The 24,999-nt window shown below is 50.3% G+C and overlaps 1 protein-coding gene, 1 long non-coding RNA gene and 1 other non-coding gene across 7 annotated transcripts; 2 read left to right on the top strand and 1 right to left on the bottom strand.

The window, feature by feature from the left end:
• The first annotated feature begins 7 nt into the window (after positions 1–7).
• Positions 8–7,606, top strand: LOC105094026 (uncharacterized). Of its 5 annotated transcripts, none has more exons than XR_010384318.1 (5): positions 8–61; positions 810–957; positions 2,942–3,078; positions 3,692–3,893; positions 4,309–7,606. It is a non-coding gene; the product is annotated as an uncharacterized LOC105094026 (long non-coding RNA). The 5 variants fall into 5 exon arrangements; XR_010384315.1 differs by having other exon boundaries at positions 4,195–4,332; XR_004141412.2 differs by lacking the exon at positions 8–61 and adding an exon at positions 68–175 and having other exon boundaries at positions 4,195–4,332.
• LOC116157572 (U6 spliceosomal RNA) lies at positions 7,231–7,337 on the bottom strand. The gene has a single exon (XR_004141701.1). It is a non-coding gene; the product is annotated as a U6 spliceosomal RNA (small nuclear RNA).
• A 1,838-nt stretch (positions 7,607–9,444) lies between the features above and the next one.
• On the top strand, positions 9,445–14,251 carry RPS7 (ribosomal protein S7). Its single transcript, XM_064494752.1, has 7 exons — positions 9,445–9,577; positions 9,803–9,886; positions 10,038–10,109; positions 10,277–10,420; positions 11,037–11,101; positions 13,421–13,571; positions 14,142–14,251. The coding sequence occupies exons 2-7, from the start codon at positions 9,812–9,814 to the stop codon at positions 14,217–14,219; spliced, it is 585 nt and encodes a 194-aa protein (XP_064350822.1). The 5' UTR covers positions 9,445–9,577; positions 9,803–9,811; the 3' UTR covers positions 14,220–14,251.
• Positions 14,252–24,999: the final 10,748 nt, after the last annotated feature.

Raw genomic sequence — 24,999 nt, 5'->3', positions numbered from 1 at the left:
GGGCGGGGCCTAGAGCCACGAGACTTTCTCAGTCATTAACTTCCGGTCCCTCAATGAGAAGGTGGGCACTGGGCTGGCGGGACTGGAGCGGGCGGGACCCAAGGAAGCCAGAGGCGGGACCCAAGGAGGCCAGAGGCGGGGCCCAAGGAGGCCGGAGGCGGGCGAGGGGCGCGAGGTGGGGTCTGGGCAGTACCCAGTGATGGCCGGGGCGGGGCGGGCTGGGTGGGCCTGGGGCCCCGCCCTGTCCCCGCCCCGCCCCCAAAAGCCGCTCGGGGGCTCGGCCCGCGCTCGGTTGAGCGTCTGAGGTCTCTGCGGGCTGGTGGGGGTATCCCCGGCCCAGAAGCCGGCCGCCGCGGTTCTGGGGCGCCCCCGCGGTGCGGGTGCACTCAGGACTGCCAGCCACGCAGCTGGGGAGGCTTACTCACTGCTTTGGTGGCGGGAAGGACGCTGGGGTCACCAGCGAAAGAGAGGGAGGAAGGGCCACCTGGCCACCTGGCCACCTGTGCTCTGCTCCCGCCGGAGGGAAGGGGAGGGGTGCGACCGCTGCGTCGCCGCTGCCTCGGTGCTCCGCTCAGCCGGGGGGCCCTTTTCTCCACTCCGCCCGCGTGGGTGTGTAGCCTGCGGGCTGTCCAGTACTTAACGCACTGGGACACAAGGAGAAAATTTAATTGGAGAGGTAATTCCTTAGAATTCTGCCCAATATTTGACTTTTGCTTTGTTAGCAAATCAGCTGCTTTTAAGAGTCCTCTCCAATGACAAGCCTTGCTTTTCAAATTAATTTTAAACTATCTTTCTTAATTTCCTTTAAGTCTTCAGTTCAACAAACGTCATCAAACACCTACTGTGTGCTACTCAGGCTCTGGGGATGCAAAATTGAGTGAGACAGTCTGAAAACCAAGGGATCCTTGAAATGGACATGTGAACCAATGGAGGACAACGAAAAACAAGCTGCTTGAGGTGTGTGTGCGAGGCAGTGGATAGGGAGACTGGAGCCTGGAGGGCCAGGGAACACACTAGTGCCTGGGGAAGGTTTTGAAGGTTAAAAGGAGAGTTCATGCAGGTGAGTTAGGCAGAGAGAAGGAAGTGGGAAGTTCCAGCAAGAAGGGACAGCAAAGGTGTGGTCAGGGTGCCCTGCCTGTGGACTCGAACATCAATTTTTAAAATCTCAACTTTCCTAATTTAAATTGGCTGCTGTCCATTCCTCATTCCTGATTGCACTTCAAGGTAGCTTTGTAAGAAAAAAAGTAGTCTTTATAAATCAATTAATAATTGATGGTTGCCTCTCTTCTCCTGTAGGTGTATAGTGAAAGCTAGAGATGTGCTGGTGACCACTCTAAGGGTGACTGCAGCCCCTCTTTTTACGGTCATTCACTCCCCCGTCACATGGCCTTCGGAGGTCCTGTGGCCTCCAGGTGGTGCCGGCCAGGCCTTGGAAATTCTCTTTCTACACTTGCTTTCCTTAGCAGCATCACTAGCCCACGTCCTCCCGGTGGTACTGGTTGAGTTATGAACACAGGTGGTTCCTGGAAGAACTGATTTCAGATTAGGGAGCTGAAGTGGGAGTTGATCAGGGTAGTGGGCCAAAAGCAGAAGTCTTCACTTCAAAGCTCTGGAAGAACTGGGACACCAGCCAGGTGGGAGATCCAGCCAGGTGTGAACCGAAGACAGTGGTACAGGGTAGGCGCAGCTGCCGACCGCAGTGTTCCCTTGGGCAGGAGAGAGGCTGGGCCCGTGGGAAAGTGCTGCCTCACGGCTGCCTCTTCCCACTAGCCTGATCCTGAGCTCAGACCTACTTAGGACTTGCTTTTCCATGTAAATTGTCTGGCTGTGGTCCTTTAGCACAGAGAACTCACAGTCCCTACCAACTTACAGGTTGGAATCCTCTGAGCATGTTCAGAAAATCATCCATGTGGCTTTCTACAGTTACAAAACTGTTTCTTCTGGCATTTCATTGATTACATATTTGAAAATCTCTTCTATCTTAATCTCAGGCTTAAAGTGTGTGACTTTACCTTCCCTGGGCAAAAACTGGCCCATTCTCAATAAGGTACTGAGCACTGGGCCAGAGTCAGAAGATACCTACCAGAGGGGATGTGTGCCCTCAGATAGATCCTTAGCTGTTTGGATTACATCAGCTGAAAAATAGGAATGAAAATTCCTGCCACAGAAAGTCTTTTCTTAGATTGAGATATTAGGTGAAATAATAAATTAAGCACAGTGGGTGGCTTACTGCCTGGTGTATAACATCCTCAAGTAGAAATAGCTGTGCCCTTGTCTATTGTGATCTGTCCATTAGGGACAACAGAACCATCTGCTGTTTCTCGGGGTCCACTCAAAAATTCCATAGATTACTGAGAGCCAGCAATACATCAGATGCTCAGCTAGACCTGGCCACGTGTGGCTACAGAGCATGTGAAACACGACTAATCCAATTACACTGGATTTTGAAGATTTGATGTGAAAATGCTACTCATCACTTTTTTGGGGGGAGAATAGTTATTTTTAATAAAAATATATTACTTACATATCTTGAAACGGGTTTATCATTTTAATGAATTACTAGGTATATTTTTTTAATTTTCTGCTTTATTTTTTATATGGTAAACAGCAAGAGACATAACTCAAATACATAAAAATTATTCAAGATCTTCAATCATTTTTAAAAGTGCAGAGTCCCGAGGCCAAAAAGCCTAAGAACCGCTGACCTAGCAAAAAATTATAAATCAATATAGGAACACGTGTAAAATAATACATTCAAATAGTACCTGTGCTTGTAACTCCAACTTAAGTTTTCCTACAAATTATATTTTTTGAAAAAAGTTCCTGCCAGTCTATATCATATTTCTGTCAAACATGCTAGGATTTCCCAAAATGTGCTGTTTTGGATGGATACTGCTCTGAAGTCGTCTCTTGCTTCAGAAATGACGTATTTGTTTCCTAGCACCCAGCGGTGTCCAGATGCCACAGAATCACTTTTTGCACCATCAGAACTGACATCCAGGAAGCCTGTGCTGAGTACGGTACACACACAGCTGGAACCGATCCCATGATGTGCCACTAGCACCATCCCGTCTGCAGGTGAGACACGTCTGCGTGGTGGGAGCCTCACGCTGCTGCAGTCCGCACCTGGGCACCTGTCCTGTAGAGGATTTAGAAATGGTAATAAAACCCAACCAAAAATTGCTAGACACTGTCAGTGATAAATACTCTTTCCAGGAAAAAAAAACCTCTTGTTCATCTAAAAATGCTGTAGTTTCCTATTTTCACTACTAATCTTTTGTGAACATTAATAAACAGAAACCTCACTTAAAACAATTGCAGACCCAACAGGAAGAGACTTGTCCTGCGTCTCCAGGAGGAAGCAGGTTACTGATTGCTCCTTGCCGGGCTGCAGCCCAGCCAGTGAAGTCAGTGCACTTCAACCCCCTCCATCTCCTCCAGTGGGCTCCTAGTGTAGAGCAGTCCCTCCCAGTTCCCACTCTCCTCTATAAAAGAAGGTTCCTCTCTTTCATTCCCTGGACTTGCCTGTAGTTCCCCATCAATTGCATGTCCTGAGTCACAGTTCTTTACTATTCCCAAATAAACCCATTTTGCTGGTAAAATAACTGGCTGCGTTATTGTTTTAGGAACACTTTAAAACAAACATTGTATTTCACATGGATGTTAATTCCAAGACCTCCCGGTTTTACAGTTGGTTCCAGCATATGTGCACTCAGCTGTATGTTCATTTGGATCAGAAGCAGAGATCTTGCTTCAGGCGTGGTGTGGTCCAGCTCCTGGGGCGCTGGGTCCTCCTGCATCCAGTCCTGCCCTGCTCTCCTACCCCTAACCTGGGAAGCTCACATCTGTTCACTTCATGTTCCAGAGCCACCGTTTCTAGCTGTAGACACCTGGTGAGTGGCTTCAAGTCTGTTGTGAGCTTTGAAAAATGGAGGAATTGATGCTGTGCACGGTGGCCGTGAATGTCAGCTGAGGCTGTGTGTGCTTCCCTAGCGCGGTCTGACCCAGTGTGTCCTCAGTGCCACCCCAGGTCTCCTCGTCCTGTGCGTGCAGATTAACTGGGAGGGATGGTGTCACTTTCGACGGAATATATTGACGAGCAAATTATCAGTTTATAGTAAAAATCAACAGTGTAAATATCTCTATAACTTTAAATGTTAATATCTAAGCAGTTACCTTCCATCTACCTGACAGGTCATTGATGTCCAAAGGCCGTATTGTCATGTAGGAAGAGTGAAATTGAAACCGTCCAGAAGTAGCCAGTGACCTTGCTTGAACTAAATGATGAGATTTTCACATTCATTACAGGCTTGCGCATTTATTTCACCCCCACGCTTCTGACGCCGGCTGATAGATAATAATGATAGAAACCCTGCCGGCTGTAAGTGGAGGGGAGAGAAAAAAACCTTCTGTTAAAGTCAGCCCATTCGTTCTTGACCGCATGGACAGGTCCGTAAATTCATTTTACACCCAAGGACTCGTCGGTAAGTCTCCTTCCGTCACTTTACTAGTCACACTAGGCGCTGTGATTTGGAGGGATAAGAGTGACTTTGACGTCCAAGCCCTCTCACCCACTGGCCTGGCTGGACTTTGAGCCACAGTCAAAGATTTTCCCAAAGTAACTGAAGACCTTCACAGATTTGCTGAGGAGTTTCATGCAGTCATTCAAATTTATCAACATGGTTTCTCTGACTCACATCAGCTAGTTCATATGCTCGTCGGCGAAGGCCAGGCCCAGCACTGGATGAAACACGAAATGGGAAATCCCAGAAGGTCTCTAGAATTAGACCAACCCACTAACCTGTTATAAGATCAGGCTCGGGTTCCTGGGGCTTTTCCAAAGTCTGTTGATTGGAACAAGAATCAGACTTGCACACAAAAATCTGATCAATTTGTTCATGACTATTAGGATCAACTTCAGATTGTTTCTTCAAAAAATTCTGGTCTTCAGATATCGATTCCCACCCAGATAGCTTTTATCTGTGTTTATCAGTGGGCTGCGGTGGCACCTTTCTCTCCTAGTAAAAAGGACCAGGATGGAAAGGGGAACTATGTCCACTCAGATTTAGCTAATGCAGCACAGCAGCTCTCTGGCACCTTGGAGATGAGTCACCTCCAGGGAAGCCCGCCAGTGTCCTTAACCTTCAACCTCAGCAAGTGGAGGCTCCTAAACAAAATGAGTCCTCCTCGTTCCTGCTGTTATTGCAAAGATCCAGATCATTCGGAAGGAAACGGTTACACATTCAAGCACTTCACCTGCCCCCAGTCATTCTGACATCCTCCCAGTTCTCATTGGTGGAGCTTCAAGGAACCGTGGGGCTCTTCCCAGTCCTCCCTCTTGAGCAGCTTGGAGAAACCCTGCTCCAGATGGAGGATGAGTCTCTTCCAGTCGCCAGGGACACCAGACCCACACTCTCAGGGCTCAGCCTCACTACTATAAACAGCCCCTTCCTAGGAGTGCTGAAGCAGTTCGGGTAGTTGTGTGTGTGTGGGGGGGGTCTCTAATGAACCTCAAGAGGTTCCTGTCTCTGGACCTATCCCCTTTTGTTTAGACCCTTTGAGAGACACACATCCTGTCAACCTCGTTCCTCCAACTCCACCCATTTATTGGGAGAGACTTCTGAGAGAAGTATCATGCCAGAACTTACATCTCCCAAAGATGGAAATAATTCTAGGATTTGACATTATCAAAGTAACCAGCCAGGTGAATTAACTGACCCCTCAACATCTTTTACTTGTTTCATCTCTGATGATTCTAGAGCTGTTTCTAGAAAATCTAGGATCATGTGTCCCTGTTGAACTAGTTACCACCCTTCTTACGGGCAAAATCTCCAACTGATGCTGGCAAAATTCACAGCACACCTGCCATCAAAATTCAAATAGATGCCTCAAAAACCTCTTCCCAGAATCAATCAATACCCTCTAAGTAAGAAGTCCTTAAAGGCATAAAGCCCAAAGTAGATTACAAAGCTCAAGACCCCACTCTCTTGTACTAGCCTCTGTAACACCCACTAGGGACCAAGGGTGGAGGTTTGTCCAGGGCCTCAGGGCAAGAGGCAAAAGGGAAAAAAAGAACTAGGAATAACTACAAAAGCAAGAAAACAACAAAGTGGCATAAGTGCATATCTATCAACAGCACTTTAAAAGAGGTGAGACAGCGCACCCAGGAAAGGACCTTCCTGACACTGAAGGACAGGAAGCTGCTGAAACGAGAAAACCTGAGCCTTGGCCAGTGATGCTTCCAAAGGAAGTTCACGGTCAAAAGGGAGACATGTAAACAATTAATGAACAGAAACGTCAGTTAAACAGAGCAGGGGGACCAGAAGGGGGGATCTCACAGCCTGGGACAAGAGCAGAGCGCAGCAGGGAGAAGAAGGCCTCCTCCTGGTTCCTGGGAGAGACTCAACCAGTGCAAAGCCATGAGCTCTGTTTACTCGAACCCTTCCTCCTTCCTCTCCCCTCTATGAAAGCATTCTCCCTCTCTTGTCGTGTGGGGACTCACATGTGGCTCGCCAGGGTTGCAGACCTCAAACTGCGATTCTTTGTTGATCCCAAATAAACCCATCTTTGCTGGAGAAATATCTGGCAGTCCATTTGTTTCAGGTCAGGTAATTGGAAACTTCATCACTTTATCATAAATTTAAAGAATGTAATTTTGTGTTTTAGTGATTGATTGAAAAAAAAATGCCCAACCTAAAAGTTGAGACTTATGTTTTATTTGGTGGACATACTGAGGACTTAACCCTGAAAGACAGGCTCCCAGATCGCTCTGAGAGACTGTTCTGAAGAGGTAAGGAAGGAGCCAGGACATACAGGAGTTCTTGCCAAAAAAAATCAGGTAGTCAGAACATCAGAAGATTACTGTTAAAGAAAACCAGATATCTCAAATCAATGAATTTAGTGCTTTTCTATTAATGGGAATCAAGAACCTGGGCTTAATGAAATCTTTCCTGTGATGGGCATCTTAACTATCTAGGGCCAGTATCCTGTTTTCTCCATCCTGCGTCCTCTCAGGGACACCACTGTGGGTGGCTGCAGAGGCAGATGGCTTGACAGCCTTGACATCCTCTGTTCTGATAGGGTAGGCGAATTTCTTGTCCATATGACAAATGAAGAATGAGTAGATGGGAATTTGGTACATGACATGTTTGACTTCAGGGAAGCCTTTTGATTTCTTCGTTAAACAGTTGAAGATTTGTATAATTGTGATGTGAAACATGGGATTTAAGAAATAATATGGAACACCTCACGAATTTGCATGTCACCCTTGGGCAGAGGCCACGCTAATCTTCTCTGTATCACTCCAGTTTTAGTATATGTGCTGCTGAAGCGAGCACAAAACATGGGATTGAAATTCCAATGTACTGCAATTACATTGTGTTATAACTTATGTATAAATATTGTTGTCTTTCATGAAATGGTTCTAGCAGGATTCAGACAGCCAAAAATAATATAAACCTGTGGAAAATTCTCCATTAGAAATTCTGGAGATGGTTTAACAGTATAATATCTGACACATTTCCCAATCATTTAAAAAAATAATTCTATTTATTTTTAAATACTCTGATTATATTTTATAACGTTCCTAAGTGACTTTAGGCAGTTTCAATTTGATTAGCATTAAAGGAATGTATGTTATCCAAAGTCTTAGAATTTGGAGTTCTACCTTTATGTCTTCTGTAACAAAAATAAGGATACAACATAGAAATATATATGTAAAACCTGAGTTTGTCCCATAAGTTAGAGAGGATTTTTGGGCAAAACGATTGTCCTTTGCCAATCAATGAATGCAGACCACTATATTGGCATGCCAAGAAAAACTCACAGGATTATAGTAACAGATGCAAAAACTGCACTTGACATAATCCCATTTATGGTAAAAACTCTCAGGAAAACAGGGATAGAGGGAAACTTCCTCAACTTGATAAAGAACATCTACAAAACCCTGATGCTACCATCACACTTACTGATGAAAGACAATGCTCTGCCCCTGAGATGGGGAACAAGGTGAGGAAGTCCCTTCTCCCCAGACCTTTCCACAAAGCTCGGGAAGCCACAAAGAACTTCACTGAGTGGACTTCTGGAGTTCCGCCTCTTCAGCGGACTGGCGGACACGGATGCCACGCTGAAAAGGCAGGTGGAGTAAGGAAATGGAACTGGTCCATCGGGGCTTCAGAGCGACTGCCCCGAGATGCTTATACACGCAGCTACGTTTTCTTTCTTGAGTAAGTTCCAAGTTGACTCAATTTTCCAAGGAGTCAGTTGCCTTAAAAAAAAATCATTAGAAAAGGAAATACAGCTTTAAAAATCTAAGATGAACACAATCTTAACTTAGTAAAGGTGGCTGGAAATCTTGGCGATCACCTAGGTAACGATTTAAGCATTTTTCAAGGTGCCTGGCTCATGTCCATACCCACTGTTAAATCTGACACAGGAGGAACTTGAAGCCTCAGCACGAGTTGCTTCCTGTGCCTGAGAAGCCCTTCTCCCTGGTGATCAGTGCCTACGACTCTTCCACATCTCAGGTTAATCACATCTCTTCCAAGGAATCCCCTGACTTCTCAGAGCATGAATCCTCCTTGCCCCTTACTCATTTTGCTGCCATGTGTTACTACAATTCGCCGTTAAACATTTAGTCATATTGTTCGTCACGGAGGGCAAGGACCCAGAGGGCTTCACTTGTAACTCGCACCCGGTGCAGCGCTGGCACACAACGCGAGCTGTTTGAGCCATACTCCCGGCTCCTCTCCAGGCCAGGAGTCCTGTTACACGCGTTCCAAGTGTCAGCGGACTGGCGCGCACTTTCCCAGGAGCTGCTTCTTGGTTGAATTCTTGGTCCCCCCACCCCAACCTTTCACCACACCTCCACCAAGCCCAGCGTCCAGCTCGGTTCCCGCCTCTCCGGGCCTCCCGAGGGGTCGCGAGCCCTGCGAGGGCGCCGGGGTCCCCACCACTTGGGCGGCTCCTCTGGGGGCCGCGCCTGAGCCCCACAACAGGCGTCGGCGGACGTCTCAGAGTCGTGGGCCGCACCGAGCGATGGATAAGGGAGCTACGGGGCCTGAAAGCCACACTGCTCGTCAAGCACTCGGTTTCCGACGAGCGTTCACGACCATCTGTCTCAGCTGGGTCTCCACAGGCTGAACTGGAATCCGAGTCCCTGATCCCTTTTCTCGGCTTCAGCGGGGGCGTGAGCTTGCTCGTGTTAAGTCAGACTTTCTTAAACGTCCTATCTTCCGGGGGCCTCATACTGCTTTTCTTGGGCCCAGGTCTCCCGCCCACAACCCGGCCCGGCCACCAGGCTCCTGCCGGGAGCTCCAGGAGCCCTGACAGGAACTCCTGCCAACGTCACAGAAGACGAAGCTCCCAGGACGGTACAGCGTTACCGACGGACCGGCCCTCCGGAGCCTCTTCCTGGGACTCTCTAGGCTTCCACCGTTTCTCAGAGGTTCTTCCGGTTTCTCTTCTCGCGCTATTCCCGCCTCTTCCCCTCTGCCGCCGGGATTTAACGAGCTCTCGCGAGACCTCGGCCTTTTCACAAGTGTCGGCCGAGGCAGCCAGTGCTGCCTGCCCCGCAAAGGTTTGTTTCCCGCCGTTACCGTGTCCGTCTGCCGGCTGTGAGGGCCGCCCGTCTTGGGTCCGCGATGGGGGATGCGCCCGATTACCTGGCCAGCGGCCCCCGATGGCTTGTGCGGGGAGGGCTGGGCCGGGGCCGGGCCGGGCTGCGCTGGCGGGAGGGCGGGTGGGCGGGCGGGGGCCGCGGGCCCGGGTCGCGCCGCTCAGCCTGCGGCGTCTGTGCTTCCAGGTCGAGGCCATGTTCAGCTCCAGCGCGAAGATCGTGAAGCCCAATGGCGAGAAGCCAGACGAATTCGAGTCCGGCATCTCCCAGGTGAGGAGAGCAGGCCGGCCGGGTGGCGTGTCCCTCCGCGTGTCCTGGGGTGGGTGTGGGGGTGTCCGGGGTCCAGATCCTGGTCCGGTTCCGGGTCGGGTTCGGGAGCCGGGCCCGGCCGGCGCTGACCCGCCGCCGCCTCCTCCCGCAGGCCCTCCTGGAGTTGGAGATGAACTCGGACCTCAAGGCGCAGCTGCGGGAGCTGAACATCACGGCGGCCAAGGTGAGCCGGGCCCCGTGGAGGGGGGGGCCTGTCTCCGCGCGCTCCCCGGCGCCCCCGGCCCCCGCGTGTGTCTGCGCGGAGCGGCGGCTCACTGCCGCTCACTGCCGCACGTGCCGGGAGGAGGAGCGCTGTGGACCAGGATGAGCGTGGGTCTCGCTTTTCCGCAGGAAATTGAAGTTGGCGGTGGTCGGAAGGCTATCATAATCTTCGTCCCGGTCCCTCAACTGAAATCCTTCCAGAAAATCCAGGTCCGGCTGGTGCGCGAGTTGGAGAAGAAGTTCAGCGGGAAGCACGTCGTGTTCATCGCTCAGGTATCTCTGCCTTGTGGGCTCCGTTGAAAGCGCGTGAGTTGGGACTGAGCGGTGAGAACGACCCTTCCCCGCGCGCGGGGAGACCGCTCTGGGTGGCAGGGGGCTCGCGGCGGGTGGAGGAGGGGGCGCACTGCCCCGCTGGGTCAGGTGCCGGTTTCAGGAGGAGGAGACGCTAAGGAATAGTTTGTAGGAAAAGGGGGAAATGGTCAGGTTTCGTAAAGTTCCGTGGCCGTCGTGCAAGCAGACGTGTGGGAATTAAGTGTCCGGCTGATGAGGAGTCGAAGGGATGGTGTTCCGCGGTAGTACCTGCAGTGGGTGCGGCCAGATGGAACGTGTGTGCTACCTGGGAGGTCAGTCAGTCGTGAAAGAGCGGGTTTTTTCCAGTTCGTTGTAATGCAAGCCGTGGATTCTGAGTGAATTACTGAGGAACCAAGACGTACTTCCGAGGATTTCTCAGTAACTTGTTTGGTCTGGGTGGTTTGGCTTTAATGAACTTTGAATTTACCCAGCTGCTAAGTCTTTCAGCTTTTAAAGGAGTTTGACAGTTCCTAGCCTGCCAACTTAAGGTCTTCCTCTTTTTTTTAATTGGGTTGCATGGTAATTTTTTATCTTACAGAGGAGAATCCTGCCTAAGCCAACTCGAAAAAGCCGAACCAAAAATAAGCAAAAGCGTCCCAGGAGGTGAGTTTTATCAGCATAGAGAACGTGTGTACCGTTAGCATCTGTTGATTTGCATGGGTTTATAGTAAGAGTTGCAGTAGGTGTCTGAAGTTAAATACTGATATTTTGGGAAAGCAATTCACATGGGAATTTTTAGCGAGTAACTTTTGGTTTCTTCTGTGATAACGTGAGATGTTTTAAAGTTAACTCTGGAGGTAAGAAGCACGCGCACCCACACAGGTGGTGGTAGGTTACTGCTGTCAGAAAAGATGAGACTTTCCTCCAGTTGTTTGGGGAAAGGGCAGGAACAGTGACTCCAGATGTGGAGGTGGCCTGGCGTGTGTTGTCTGCACTTTTTAGTTTTGCTGTGAATTAAGGCTGAAAAGTGTAGATTTCCCTGTTGCCGTCTCAGGGTGACAGTGCCACTGCAGGGGCGGATGGTGGTGGAAGGTGTCTTGTGACTTGCGGGTTATCTTGCATGAACTCAGCTTTTGGAAGTTAGCTCTTTTATCTGGGCTTTCTGGTGTTTCTTTGAAGTCTGGTTTCACAACTCAATCTTGTTTCCAAAATTTCTGGAAAACAGGAAGTAATGAGTGTTGTGGGAAGATGTTGCTGAACCACATCGTGGGGGGGGGACAGGGAGGCAGGTGCCAGGTTTACTGGAGCTTGGATGATGCGGTCAGACTCTGAGCTTGTTCTAAGGGCAGCTGGAATAGCATAAGAATTTAGGATTTTTTTTTTCGGCCATTTTGGATAATTGGCAAGAAATTAAATATAGGGGATATTCAAGAGTGTTTTGTTAATCATGACACTTAAAAAGTGGTTTTGTGACCTCAGTGCTGACAACCTGTGTTAGTACAAAGCAGACCCTTGGCTTTGCACCAAACGAAGGCACTCCCAGATCTACACCGTGAATTCTCCTCTATCCCGAACCTGTGCCTGTGCGCTTCTGAGGGGTGGCCTCTCCGGTTCCTGGCGACCTGGTCTGGGCACTGGAGGCCTTGTTCCCCTGCACTGGGATCTGGTTGGGAGGCAAGAGTGATCCCCCCTTTCCAGTCTGGTTTCCTGCCTTCTGATTCATTGTCCTTCAGTAGTTCTCTTCTGCACAGATTACATGCTGAGACTCATTTTCCTTGACTTCTGCTCTGTAACAGTGTTTCAGTTTTTTCTTCGAAGAAGATTAATCGCTGTGGTGTGTGATTATTAAGGTTGCACTGCCACTGCTCCCCCTTAAGATTTTAGACAGGGTTGGAGTCTGACTCCCAAGACTAGCTTGGGTTCCATTCTGGTTTACGTTTTGAAGGAAGAAGCGAACAAGTTCCCACGTGTGTGCCTTCCCAGTACTGCAGGAGGTCGGGCTTGGTCAGTGGTCAGCAGTGATTGACCCGTGGGCCGTCTGCCTCATTTGCTTTCTGAGGTGGTGAAGGCTTTGGGAAGTGGGTGTCCCTGGAGCTGCTGTCCCCATGGAGCAGTGAGACCTTTGCGGTCATTTGAGAGCCCCTGTTGTGTGTGTGGGAGCTGCCGACAGGAAGTAGGAATGAGTGGGACCTAGTGTCTGATCTACTGAGGGGTGAAGACCTGGACAGATTCCCTGATAGGAAGTAGCTGTGTAAATGTTGATGGTGAGAACGCTCTCCTTTCGCTCATTCCTGACGTCCCGTAGTACAGAGCCAGGGCCCTAAAACTCGGGAATCGCTGAGCTGTTGTCAGGCAGCCAGAGGGGTTGTGAGCATGAAGCGCTGCTCAGAGGAGCACGGCCCCGTCGTGGTGTGTGTGACGGGGGCCGCTGTCCCTGCGCTGGAGTCTGTGGGATGGAACATCACTTTGTTTGATCGTGAGGAAACGAGGAGGAGTTCCTGCGCACCTTCGAGGCCAGGGAGAGCCCTCACAGGGTCCCGGTAGGTCGGGTGTGCTGTGACGTCAGTAGTTACCTGACAGCATTGGAGGGAGGTGCTTGGCAGGTGAGCAAGAGGAGCAGAGCGGTCACTGCAGTGATTCAGGGGAGAGCTCTTACAAGTGAAGGTAAACCTACAGACATGATACGCGCTCCCTGGGGATAATCACTCATAACAGCTGGTGTGTGTGCAGTTGACGAAGCATCACCTGTAAAGCACACTGGGCTCCTGAAACAAAGTAACAGGGTGTTTGTCAGCCTGGTCTGGTTTGGCCATGGCCCGGGTGTGATACATCAAATTCAAGTAGTTTATTTGAAAACTGGTGTGAGTTTGGTCTCAGGAACCTGGGATTGGCCATTTACCTTTGGCTCCATGAGGTGCCCTGGGGGCTCACAAGAGGTCAGACCCTGCTAGGTTTCTGACCTGTGTCACCGTGTTCCCTTAGCCGCACACTGACGGCCGTGCACGACGCCATCCTGGAGGACCTGGTCTTCCCGAGTGAAATAGTGGGCAAGAGGATCCGCGTGAAGCTGGACGGCAGCCGGCTCATAAAGGTGCACTTGGACAAAGCACAGCAGAACAACGTGGAGCACAAGGTACCCGGCCCGCCCTGCCGCGGAGAGGTCCAGGCCCGGGCTCGGGGGAGCGGGGGGGCAGCCGAACCCGTGTCCGGGTGGTGCCAGAACCGGTCTTGGTGAACGCGTGGCCGGCTTCTTTCATCTGTACCCACTTCCCTTTGGATTATGTGTCAGGTTTTAAATTGGGAGATGTTTTAAAAATTGGAATTCACTACCTTTTAGGTTATTAGGAGAAATGGAAGTCATGTCATTCCATGGAGTGACTGGGTAGTGGGGCAGTGTCTGCGTGTGGTGGGGCTGGTGTTAGAGTCAGGAGGGAAGTGTCGCTTTGCTGCACTCCTGCTAAAGCAGAGCCAATGTGGGCAGCCCTGGGGGCCCGGAGGAGTGCGGCCCTCAGGTGCAGAGCCGTGTCCCACGACAGGAGGTGAGCTAGTATCCACTTGGGAGTGCAGGGGGCATGTCCACGAAGCTCTCCTCAGTGCCTATTGCTGAGGAGAAAAACCACAGGGCGCAGCTTCACAGAATCCTTAGGCTTTAAGATAAATGTGTATTTAAAAGTTTTGTGATGAATTCTTTCTTTTCTCGTAGGTTGAAACATTTTCTGGTGTCTATAAGAAGCTCACGGGCAAGGATGTTAATTTTGAATTTCCAGAGTTTCAGTTGTAAACAAAAATGACTAAATAAAATAGTATTCACAATGCCCTGTTTTAGGTATGTTTTTCAAAATGTCAGAGTCGTAGGTACACAGTCGTCTGTGTTACTGGCGGCTTCCTGCGCAGGCTGGGGGACAGGACGCGGGTGCCTGCAGTCTGTGAGGTTCTCGTCTGTAAAGTGAACTTCGTTGCTTTGAATTTCATCTCTTAAACAACAGATACTCATTTTTAAAGAAGTGGCCAGAAATTTTCATTCAGTCTGGGTGTTTGGTTTTTTTTCCGTCTTACAAAATACTGCAGTTACAAGTTCTCAGTTCTGAGTTGTATTAAATGGTGGAGTCCTTGGATGAGGTAGGGAGTGACGCTGAAACTTGCTCTGTTCCCAGCTGACTGGTTGGTCTGGGAAACGCACGCACAGGCACTCGAGAACGCTGGGCATTTTTCTTGCAGATAATACTCTGAATTTGTTGAGTTTTCTGTGATGCCAGGTAGCCATCAGGAGTGTGCCTAGTAGATAGACATTAAAACAAAAATTTTGTTTCCAAGAAAAGAAATTTTAACTGAGAAAACCATTGGTTTTGAAGACTAGTTTGTTTCTCCAAGAGCATGTTCTAAGATGGCCATTGGGAAGCATTTTCCTTTCAGGTCCGAGTGGTGTGTCAGGAGACGCCTGCGCACTGCGAACCTTGGGAAGAGCATGGTCTCACCCGTTTCAAACTTAGTCTCAGTCGACTTTGAATTCATCTGGTAGAAATTTAAATATGCAATAGCTTTCAAATCTCGTCGCAGGAACAAAGATTGCCAGAAAACCAGGGGAGGTGGGAAGATTTTGGTTGAGCTTCAACTTAAGTGCACAGTTGCTGAATAGGAAGTGTAGCCAGGGACATGCTTCCGTTTCTGTCCTAGAGCCTGAGACGCTTCCCGGTGGCCTTGTCCCCGAGCGCAGAGGCGCCACGGGGGTGCGGCGAGGCGGCTCTGTGGACAATAATCTTGTCTCGTGTGTTCCCACCTTCTTTACTGCAGGTTTTTGGGGGCGGCTTCTAGACATCATACTAGAATCTTCTGACTGATAATTACTAAAATCAGTGTCTAAATAAACAGCTTGTAAGTTGCTGTATCAAAATACTAAACCAAGGTTTTAAAATCGAGTCAATCACATTACTTTCCCTAACAGTTGTGTTTGGTGAACAAAAATGTTCATGTACCACAGCTGTTCTTACTTGAATTTTCTGTTTTGTGTGGTGCTGGGTTCTGTGCGTTCTTTGGTCGCCACACACGCTGGGGATGGCACGCCCACAGTGGGGCCGGTGTGCTCAGCACATCAGTTTCCCTCGGTAGCTTTGGTGTAAACAGAGAAACTTGAAGATCGTCAGAACATGTTTTAAAGGTTAGATCTCACACCTGCAGGGATGAATGTGTATACGTTTGTCATGGAGAGAGTCCGTCCTTCCCCTTCTAGTGACACTAGTCCGGCCTTTGATTCCTGCTTGGCGCAATGTCACGGTGAAACAAACTGAAGTTGCAAATTTCCCGAGTAGGAGAACTGAGTTCTTTGAGGCACTGAGATGTATGTCCGATCTCCAAAATAGGCATTAGACTTGCTGTTTATGAAAATTTGTAACTGCAGAACCACCCCAGTCTGTGAAAATAGAGACGTCTCGGGTACTAGAGACGGCCCCGGTTACTTGGAGTCCTGCCCGTGCTGGAGGAGCTGTCTGACAGGGTGCAGCGTGACCCATGAAGAGCTGTCCTGCTCTTTTTTAGTCCTGACTGGCAGCGTTTTGCACGCCCGGAGTACCCCAGACAATCCAGTCACAGCCTTGAAGCAGTGCCGACCACCAGTCACGCTTCAGCCTGCGCTGAGGGTCCGAACCTAGGACTCGGGAAGGTGGGCTGTGGTCGGACTCACCCTGCCCTGGGGCTGTGCCCTGGGAGGGGTCACCCATTGCTCTGGACCTGTTTGCTCATTTGTGAAATGTGTAGCCTCGTGGTCCTCCTGCTGCAGGTCACAGTGAATCAGTCCTCCCCAGCCCCCGTCAGGAGGGAGGGGGGTGCCTCGCAGGGTGCCTGGCACTATTGAAACTTGCTGCTGAATGAATGATCTTGTCCTTGGAAAGCGAACTGGTTACAGAATGGTCGTTAATGTCTTGAGAACGATCTCAAAGATAACAGGAAAGCTAGAAGATAAAAGCCAAGTCCAAAGCTCTTAAGTGGGTGAGGGTAATAGGAAGTTCTGAATCTCACTGCTGTTTGCAATTGGTTGCTCTTCTCATTTCACGCTGTGTGGCTTTCCTGGAGCCTTAACTCCCCTGGGCCTCAGTGCCTTTGATAACAGCAGGCGGCTGAATGAAATAGCTCTTCAAATCCATGATGGCTTCAGAGTTAGATGGTCCCATGAGGTGGCCAGGCCGATGGTCTCAGATCGAGGACCGTAGGGGAAGGGAGAGGTTTGATTGCTGTTTATGATGGATTTCAGAAAGGATGTGACCCGTGACAGCCGTAGCTGAAACGCCTTCCTCAGTTCCCGGTTTTTACTGGGTGTACTTGGGGCTCGTGTTGATGGCGTCGGTGTGGGTGGACCGCTGACGTCACAGCTGGCCCGCGGGTCTCCAGCTGCGGTCCTCGCTGTCAGGTTCAGCCCGGATCTGATGCGGAGGCAGCACCCGATGAAGATGAGGGCGCGACTCAGCTACTGGGGCTTGTGAAGGGGTGTCTGAGGCTCCGGGCCAGCTCCTGTGGGAGTTGCACCCTCTGCCCAGGGTCCTGGATGCCCAGTAGCTGAGGCAGACACAAAAATGACAATCTTACAAAACAATGCCACATCGACTTCTAAATACTGAAGTGTGTGTGGAAGGCCCGTTTCCACGCATCCCTTTGCCTGTTTACCCCACACGTGGTGCAGGCTTGTCTTGAGGGGTGGCTTGGGAGGGGCCGTGTAACCGCCGGGGGCCGCTCCTCCCCGGGGTCCCGGGTGATTTACTGCTTTCACAGCTGCCCTTGCTGCTCCTCCCATCCTCACGGGGCCCCTAGCCCTGGACCCGGGGACCCCTGTGACCCCTGCCACACCCCGCAGGCCTTTTCCCTCGTTGACTTTGAGCCTCAGGTTCTGTGCTGGAGCAGGACGTGCGGTCTGGTGGGTGCGAGCTGGGGGCCGGGCGGCGCCTCCCCGAGTGGTCCTGCCCCAGAGGCGGCAAGCCCAGGAACTGGACAGTGAGAACGCCGGGTCCACCAGCCTCCAGATCAGAGCTCGCGGGGCTGGCGGGCTGCCGCGGGTGTCAGCCTCCAGCCGATGCTGAGAGCCCCGCGTTAGCTGCCCCTGACCTCTGGTGACAGAGCGTCGCCAGGTACTGCGACATCATGGTGTCTCTAAGGGTGAACCCATCTCGTCACCACGGGCGCCGTGTGCTCCAGATCTGAGAGCCTCTGGGCCACGTGAGTTCTGTGTCCTGAGCAGGCTGAGAGGACAGGATGTGAGGGTCCTGCCCTGCTGGGGAGGGAGGCTGGAGTTGCTCTGCGCGCTCAGGGGCTCTGGAGGAATGCAGCTGAGGTTAGCGTCCCCGTGGACAGCTGTCCCAGGGATACAGCTACGGGCAGTGTGACCTCGGTGAAAATTTCCGTCCAGAGACACATAGGCTTGACGTGGCTCTTGTGTCCAGATTTCTCAGTGAGGTCTGAGAAATGTAAATAATAACTGGGAGGCTGGCCAGACTCTTGTCCTGACCCACCGGAAGCCACCAGGTCATTTGAAGTTCAGAGTTTGTGAAGGAAAAGCCTGTTCTCAGGGCCGTGACTTCTGTGCTTTCAAGAAAAAGCCGAGGGGAAGGGGAGAAAGGAAGACAGGGAAGGCCTGGAGGGAGGTCCCTAGGGATTCTGATGGCTTTTTGGTACCTGTTTGTAAGACAGGTGTAAACGTGATTTATAATCTAAAAATGTTCTAATTTATAATCTACTTGAAATAGGCAAGTTAGTATAATATTATCACTTATGTTTGTACCTGAGAGTAATTCTTAGATTACTGGCACTTTATTTCTGTTCTTTGGCGTTTTTGTTTTTGTTTTTTGGGTTTTTTTTGGGTCTCGTTTTGTTTTTGGTTTTGAGGGGCAGTGGTTGGAGGGGAGGCAATTGGGTTTATTTAAACAGAGGGACTGGGGATTGAACCCAGGACCTCATGCATGCTAAGCTGACACTCTACCACCAAGCTATCCCCTCTCCCCAGGTCATTGGCACTTTTTATAAAAGGTGCTTAACATTTCAGGACTCAAAAACAAAGGTTGGGTACACCCCCCCGTCCCATTTTCCATCTGCTGCTCCACGTGGTCTGGACGGCACAGCTGGGGTGTGGCGGGGGCTCCTGCCGGGCACATCCCCCATGACTGTGATCTTGGGCAGGTGACCTGATTCTCTGCCCTGTCTCCCAAGCTCTGAAACGGAGATGACGCCTTGCCTGAGGGGTGGTTGTGAGGACTAAGTTAGGGGTGACGGTGGTCCTAGCCAGCGCCGGGAGTGGGGCGCTGAGCCTTCACCCCGGTTTCAGTTACGTGCGGCTGAGCAAAGGGTGTGCAGTCATGACTGCCATCCAGTCCTCCTGCTGGGGGTGCCCCAGTGGCTGTGGGCATCTCTGGGATCTGGCCGTGGATTCCCACCTCGGCACTCTTGGCATTTGGAGCTTGGTTAGTCTTCGTGGTGGAGACTGTCCTTTGCATTGCAGGGTGGTCAGCAGCACGCGGTGCCTCTCCCCCTCCACAGGGTGCACGCTAAGAATGTCCCCAGAACATCACCAAACGCCCCCTGGTGGGGAGTGGAGGCAAGGCTGAAGTTGAGCTGGGATTGCATTATTTTGGACTTGGTTTCAGAGGTTCGCTGTGATTTCCATGTACTGAGAGCTCATCAGTTACAGACTTGACAGTGGGGCGGTCAGTTCAGAAAGTCAAATTCAGAAAGTCTGCACAAAACGAGCAAACTTGAAACGCCTGAACGTGAACACCTTATAGGAAAAATCTGATGGCGCTTCCTCCAAGCCCTGAAGATGTGCATGACAGCCACGTGGGGTTAGGAAGCTGAAATTAACATCTTAAAAGCTGCCAAACATCAAAAATTCCAATAACCATGCCAGGGAAAATACTGAGCTGTCTTCCAGTCTTTCAGAAGAGCATTTTCAAGGGAGGAAGCAGTAACAGTAGATGCAGCCAAATAATATAGAACAAAAGAAAGAAGGCAGCCTTTTGTAAGTGAAGCCTTTCATGCTGAGGTAATTGTAGGCTCACGTGCGACTGTGAGCGCTAAACCAGAGGACCCGGTGCCCCCGGTTCCCTGGTGGAAAAGGTCTTGTGAGAAGAGCCTGCGTCACCAGCAGGGCACGGACTTCATGTCCCTCTTCCACAGCCACACCCACCTCTGCAACCCTGGCGACCACTGGTCTGTGCATTTGGTAGTCTGGTCATTTCGGTTCCATCCTATAACTGGAATCAGACAGCAAGGAGCTTTGTGGGATTGGCTCTTCCACACAGAACTCCCTGGGGACCCCCCCGTTGGTGCCGTGTCGGTCGCTGGTTCTCCTACTGCCGAGCACCCTCCCTGGGCTTTAGGAGCAGAGCTTTTTTCACCAGCTGCCCACTGAAGGACGTCTGGGTTGTTAGGAGATACAGCTGCTATAAACCTCCGTGGATGTTACAGTTTCTGTGTGAACGTGAGTCTCGTTCTGGGATGAATGCCCACGAGTGAAACTCCAGGGTTGTACGCTAGTTTCGTGTTTTAAGAAAATGCCCAGCTTTTCCCAGAGCGGCTGCACCATTTCAGTCCCACCAGCGGTGTGGAGGGGTCCAGCCTCTTGTCACCCTCGCCAGCACTTGGCCTTGTCACTATTTTTAGTCGTAGCCGTTCTGAGAGGTGTGCGGTGATACCCACCTCCCTGTGGGTTTAACCGGCCTTTCCCAGAAGGGCGGTGACACTGAGCATCTTTCCACGTCTTCATGCTCATTCTCTGTCCCCGCGTCCTCCTCGTGGTTGAAACATCTCTTCATGTTCTCCCTGTCTTCGAGCAGGATTGTTTGTTACTTTACTGTTGGGGTTTGAGTGTTCTTTATATATTCTGAATAAAAGACCTTTGGCAGATCTATAGTTTGTGAATAATTCCCTCTTGTTTTTGCGTGTTAGTAGGGTTTCGCAGAGCAGAGGGTTTAATTCTGATGAGGTCCAGTTTATCAGTTTTGCTTCGTCTTTGGATTGTACTCCTGGTGCTATATCTAAGAACCATTTGCCTATCCCTGGATCCTGAAGATTTTGTCCTATGTTCTTTTCTAAAAGTCTTACAATTTTGCATTTTACATTTAAGCCTGTGATCTGTTTTCAGTTAATATTTGTATAAGGTTCACCTGTTGCCTCTGGGGGTCGAGTGGCTCCAGCACCATTTATTGAAAAGACCATCCTCCTTGCGCTGAATGGCTTTTGCTCCTTTGCCAAAAATCAGTTGGGTACAGGCCAGTTAGCAGATGAAAAGATGCACTGGTCACCAGGGAAACGCAGATCAAAACCACAAAGAGATGCCACTGCACACCCACCCTTTAGAATGGCTACTATCAAAAAACCCAGAAAATGTCAAGTGTTGGTGTTAACCAAACTCAGGTCCAGCTGCTCGCTGCTCAGAAGACAATACTTGAGAGACAAGTGTTGGCAGAACAGAACGGTTGCTTTATTCAGGAGGCTGGCAACTGGGGAGAAGGGGGACTCATGTCTAAAAGCCAGCACACCCTCCCAATCACAAGGCAAGAGCTTTTACAGGGGAGTCCCAGGGGCGCGCAGGCCGAGGGAGGGGGCTACGTGCAGAACAGCACCGTCAGCTCTGACCGCCATCCTGCAGTTGGTCACGGCGGGGTCCGATCGGCATCGCCTTGGCTGTGTTAAATGCAGTTAGCCTTCAAGCCCACAGTGAGTTTGTTCTCATTTCCTTGAGGCTGTTCTCGGAATTGCACAAGATGGAGAAATTGTGTCGCGGCTACAGTCCGGTCCGTGTTTAGTTACCTTCCTCCACCTGCTGGGGGCTTCGGTATCTGCAAAACAGCTCAAAAGATATGACTCAGAGTATCGTCTCCAGCCCTTGAGGAGGAACTGAAGGTCCTTGACTTTGTTTAATGGCTAAACTGTTATTATTCTGTCTTGCTTGGGTATTTTCCTTTGCTTCTGAGTATTTTCTCACTTCTCTGATTAAATTTATTCTTTGGCTAAAGTTTTTCTACAAAGAAGAGGCAGGCAGAGGGCATGGAGGGGTCTGTCACGGCAAGGCCCGTAGGGTCCTGCTCGGTGACATTGGTGAGGATGTGAGGAAATTGGAACCCTTGTCAGTTGTTGGTGGGAATGTAAAAAGGTGCAGCCACTTTGGAAAACTGTCTGACAGTTCCTCAAAAATTTAAAAATAGAATTACCATCTGATCCAGCATTTCTGCTTCTGGGTTTATATCCAAGAGTTAAAAAGCAAAGTCTGAAATGAGGTATTTGTACCCCCATGTTTGCAGCAGCATTATCCACAGTAGTTAAAATGTGGACGTGACCCAAGTGTCCATCAACAGGTAAATGGATGAGCAGAACATCGCACAGACATGCCATGAGGCACTACTCAGCCTTAAAGAGAAAGAGAATTCTGACGTGTGCTGTAACGTGGAGAAGCCTTGAGGACGTTAGGCTGAGGGTGATCAGCCAGTCACAAAAAGGCAAGTCCTCTGTGATTCCACTCGCACGAGATGCTTAGAATCCTCAGACTCGTGGAGAGAGACGGGTGGTGGCTGCCGGGGTGAGGCTGGGGCAGTGAGGAGTTGTGGCTAACGGGACGGGGGTTCAGCTTCACCAGGCGGGAGGAACCATGAGGACGGATGGTGGTGATGGTTGCATGATATTATGAATGTTTTCAGTGCCACCGAACTGCACACACTCAGTTGATGAAGAGGGTAGAGGTTACGTGCATTTGACCACAATAAAAAGAAACCTTAAAAAGTCAGCTGGGTGTATTTGTGTGGGTTCTCTGTCCTGCCCCACACTGCATAATAAGTCTTGAAATAGGGCAGACTGATTCCTCCTATTTTATTCTTCTTCAAAGCTATTTTAGCTGTATTCTGTTCCCTTTGTCTTTCATACAAACTGCAGAATAGCAGGGTCTGCATCCACAGAAATTCTTGCTGGGACTTTCCTAGGAATTGTGTGAAGCTGGTCGATCTATTTGGGAGAAGTGACAGCCTCTGTGCCGAACGTTCCCGTCTGTGAACACGGCACGTCTCTCCGTTTGTGCAACATGTAGGTCCTGCACATGTTTTGTTAGATTTACACCTAAGAATTTCACTTTTCTGAACAATTGCAAATTATATGCTTTTAATTTCAATGCCCATGTGTTCATTGCTAACTTACAGAAATGAAACTGATTTTTGTGTGTTTATCTTGTATCCTGAGACCTTGCTGATGGTTCTAGGAGATTTGGCAGACTCCTTGGGGTTTTCTTAGCAGACCATCATGTCGTCTGCACAAGGGGCTGTTGAACTTTCCCCTTTCTGACCCGTGTGGGTTTTGTTCCGTGCCTTCCGCACTGGCTGGGGCTCCCCGCGTGACGCTGAGTAGGAGTCAGGAGCGCTTCCTGGCCCTCCTGACTGGGAGACACCGGCCCACACTGGGGACGGTGCTGGTGTCGGCGTTTAAGGATAGGTGCTCTCTGAGGGACTAGAAAGACATTTTCCCGAAGGACATCCAAATGCAGCAAACACATGGGGGGGGGGGGGGCTCCGTGTCATCACTCGTCAGGGACATGCAGATCAGAGCCACGGCGAGGTGTCACCTCACACGTGCCGGGATGCCAGTCACCAAGCAGACGAGAGGTAACAAGGAGAAAACACTGCCGGTGGGGATGTAAACTGGGGCAGCCACCACGGAGAACAGTGTGGAGGTCCCTCAAAGAACTAAAAATGGAGCCACTGCAGGGTCCCACAATTCCGCTTCCGGGTCCACCGCGAAGGTGAGGAACCACATTGGCACAGGGACCCCCGCCCCCTAGGTTTCCTGCAGCTTCGTTCACGGTAGCCGAGCGCAGACACCAAGTGCTGTCACAGAATGAGCGGATCAAAGCCGTGCGCACACAGTCGGGGGCTGTTCGGCCACGAGGAGGACCGCCCCTCAGTCTGTGACAACGCTGCTGGACCGCGAGGTCGTTACGCTGAGTGAGATGAGTCGGAGACGGGCAAGTGCTGTCTGATGTAACTCACGTGTGGCTCTAGGAACCCGGACCCCTGGAGACGGCAGCGTGGTGGCTGTCGGGGCGGAGCTGGGGACTAGGAGAGATGATCAAGAGAACAAACTCGCAAGATAAACAAGTCCTGGAGATCTGATGCACAGTCCAGTGAATACAGACAACACTATTTTATTAAAGTCATCAAAACTCCTGAGACTAGATCCCAATTATTCCCACCTCAAGAAAAGAAATGACTGCGTGATGTAGCGGAGCGCTGACTAACGCTGCGGCGGCCCGTGTCACCACCTGCAGCCGTGGCAGGTCCACCCGCTTGTGCCTTGCTCGTTGTATGTCAGATTTATTCCAATAAAAATACACTTTTTTTATATCAAAAATGGGTGCTCGTTGTCGAGCTGGGGCAGCCCCCCTGTTCCTGTCACGAGGCGTCAAGTTTTGTCAGGTGCTTTCCTGCCTCAGTGGGTGTGATCGTGCGGTGTCTCCTTGTTGCCTGTTGGTGTGGTGGGTCCCCTCGGTTGACTGTTGAGTGCTGACCCAGCTTTGCAGCCCCCAAACTCCCAGCTTGGCCATAGCTTGCACATCTTCTCATATAGCCCCCAGGTCCCCTGGCTAGTGTTCTGTTAAAGGGTTTTCCATCTACATCCTTGTGGGTTTTCCTTTTTTGGGGCTGTTCTTGTCTGGTTTGGCTGTTCTTGTCAGGGTAACACCAGCTTCGTAAAGCGCATTGGTAAGTGCTCCGTCCTCTTATTTTCTGGAAGACGTGTGTGGAATTGGTGTTAATTTTTCTTTAAACTTTTGGTAGAATTCTCCTGTGAAACCATCTGGCCTAGATGCTTCCTTTTTCGGAGTTTTAAAATTACAAATTCAACTCCCTGAATCGCCACAGGGCTACTGAATTCTCTGTTTCATGTTGGGTACACGGTGGTAGTGGGTGCTTTCCAGAAAGTGGTCCGTTTTCACCTGCGTTGTCAGATTTACTTATGTGGTCAGGTGGTTTTAGTAAGGAAGCCATTCTTTTCCATGGGTTTTGTGATGTGTGTGGAATCTGTCAGTTCTTACGTTTGTAATTTGTTAGGACTTCTCTTGTCAGCCTTAATGAATGTTCACCTTTGAACCTAACTGTTTATGATCAAAATTTCATACTGTCTTTTCTTTATTGAAGTGTAGTCGATATGGTGTTGTGTCAGCTTCTGGTGCACAGCACTGTGATTCAGTTACACGTGTATCTGCTCTTTTTTGTTTTCTTTTTCATTACGGGCCATTACAAGGTACTGAGCACCGTTCCCTGTGCTGCGCAGGAGGACCTCGTTTGTCTGTTTTGTTAGAGCAGTTAGTATCTACATGTGTCTTTTTCCTAGAGAAACCCCCCTCTTGAGTGAGTCAGGTCACACAGAAGCCGGGTCCGCTCAGCCCCTCCGAACACGTGGATTTGGCGTGTATGGTCTTTAGCGAAACTCCAGAGAGTGGAGGGGTTTGGGGTCTCCCCACGGCTGAGGCCTGACGAGTGATAGACGAGTACTTTATGCTTTTGAAGTGAAACCCATGTGGAAAACTGAAATGTGTCCGCCGTGTC

Source organism: Camelus dromedarius, chromosome 15 (genome assembly GCF_036321535.1).
Source record: "Camelus dromedarius isolate mCamDro1 chromosome 15, mCamDro1.pat, whole genome shotgun sequence".
Classification (NCBI taxonomy): domain Eukaryota; kingdom Metazoa; phylum Chordata; class Mammalia; order Artiodactyla; family Camelidae; genus Camelus; species Camelus dromedarius.
This window is presented reverse-complemented; position numbering and strand designations above follow the sequence as displayed.

What these genes read in the sequence shown, in the direction of transcription:
- RPS7 (XM_064494752.1), top strand. Translation starts at nt 9,812, where the DNA reads ATGTTCAGCTCCAGCGCGAAGATCGTGAAGCCCAATGGCGAGAAGCCA. An exon ending in TCGAGTCCGGCATCTCCCAG is followed by an intron (nt 9,887 to 10,037) that starts GTGAGGAGAGCA and finishes CTCCTCCCGCAG; the next exon opens with GCCCTCCTGGAGTTGGAGAT. An exon ending in AGAACAACGTGGAGCACAAG is followed by an intron (nt 13,572 to 14,141) that starts GTACCCGGCCCG and finishes CTTTTCTCGTAG; the next exon opens with GTTGAAACATTTTCTGGTGT.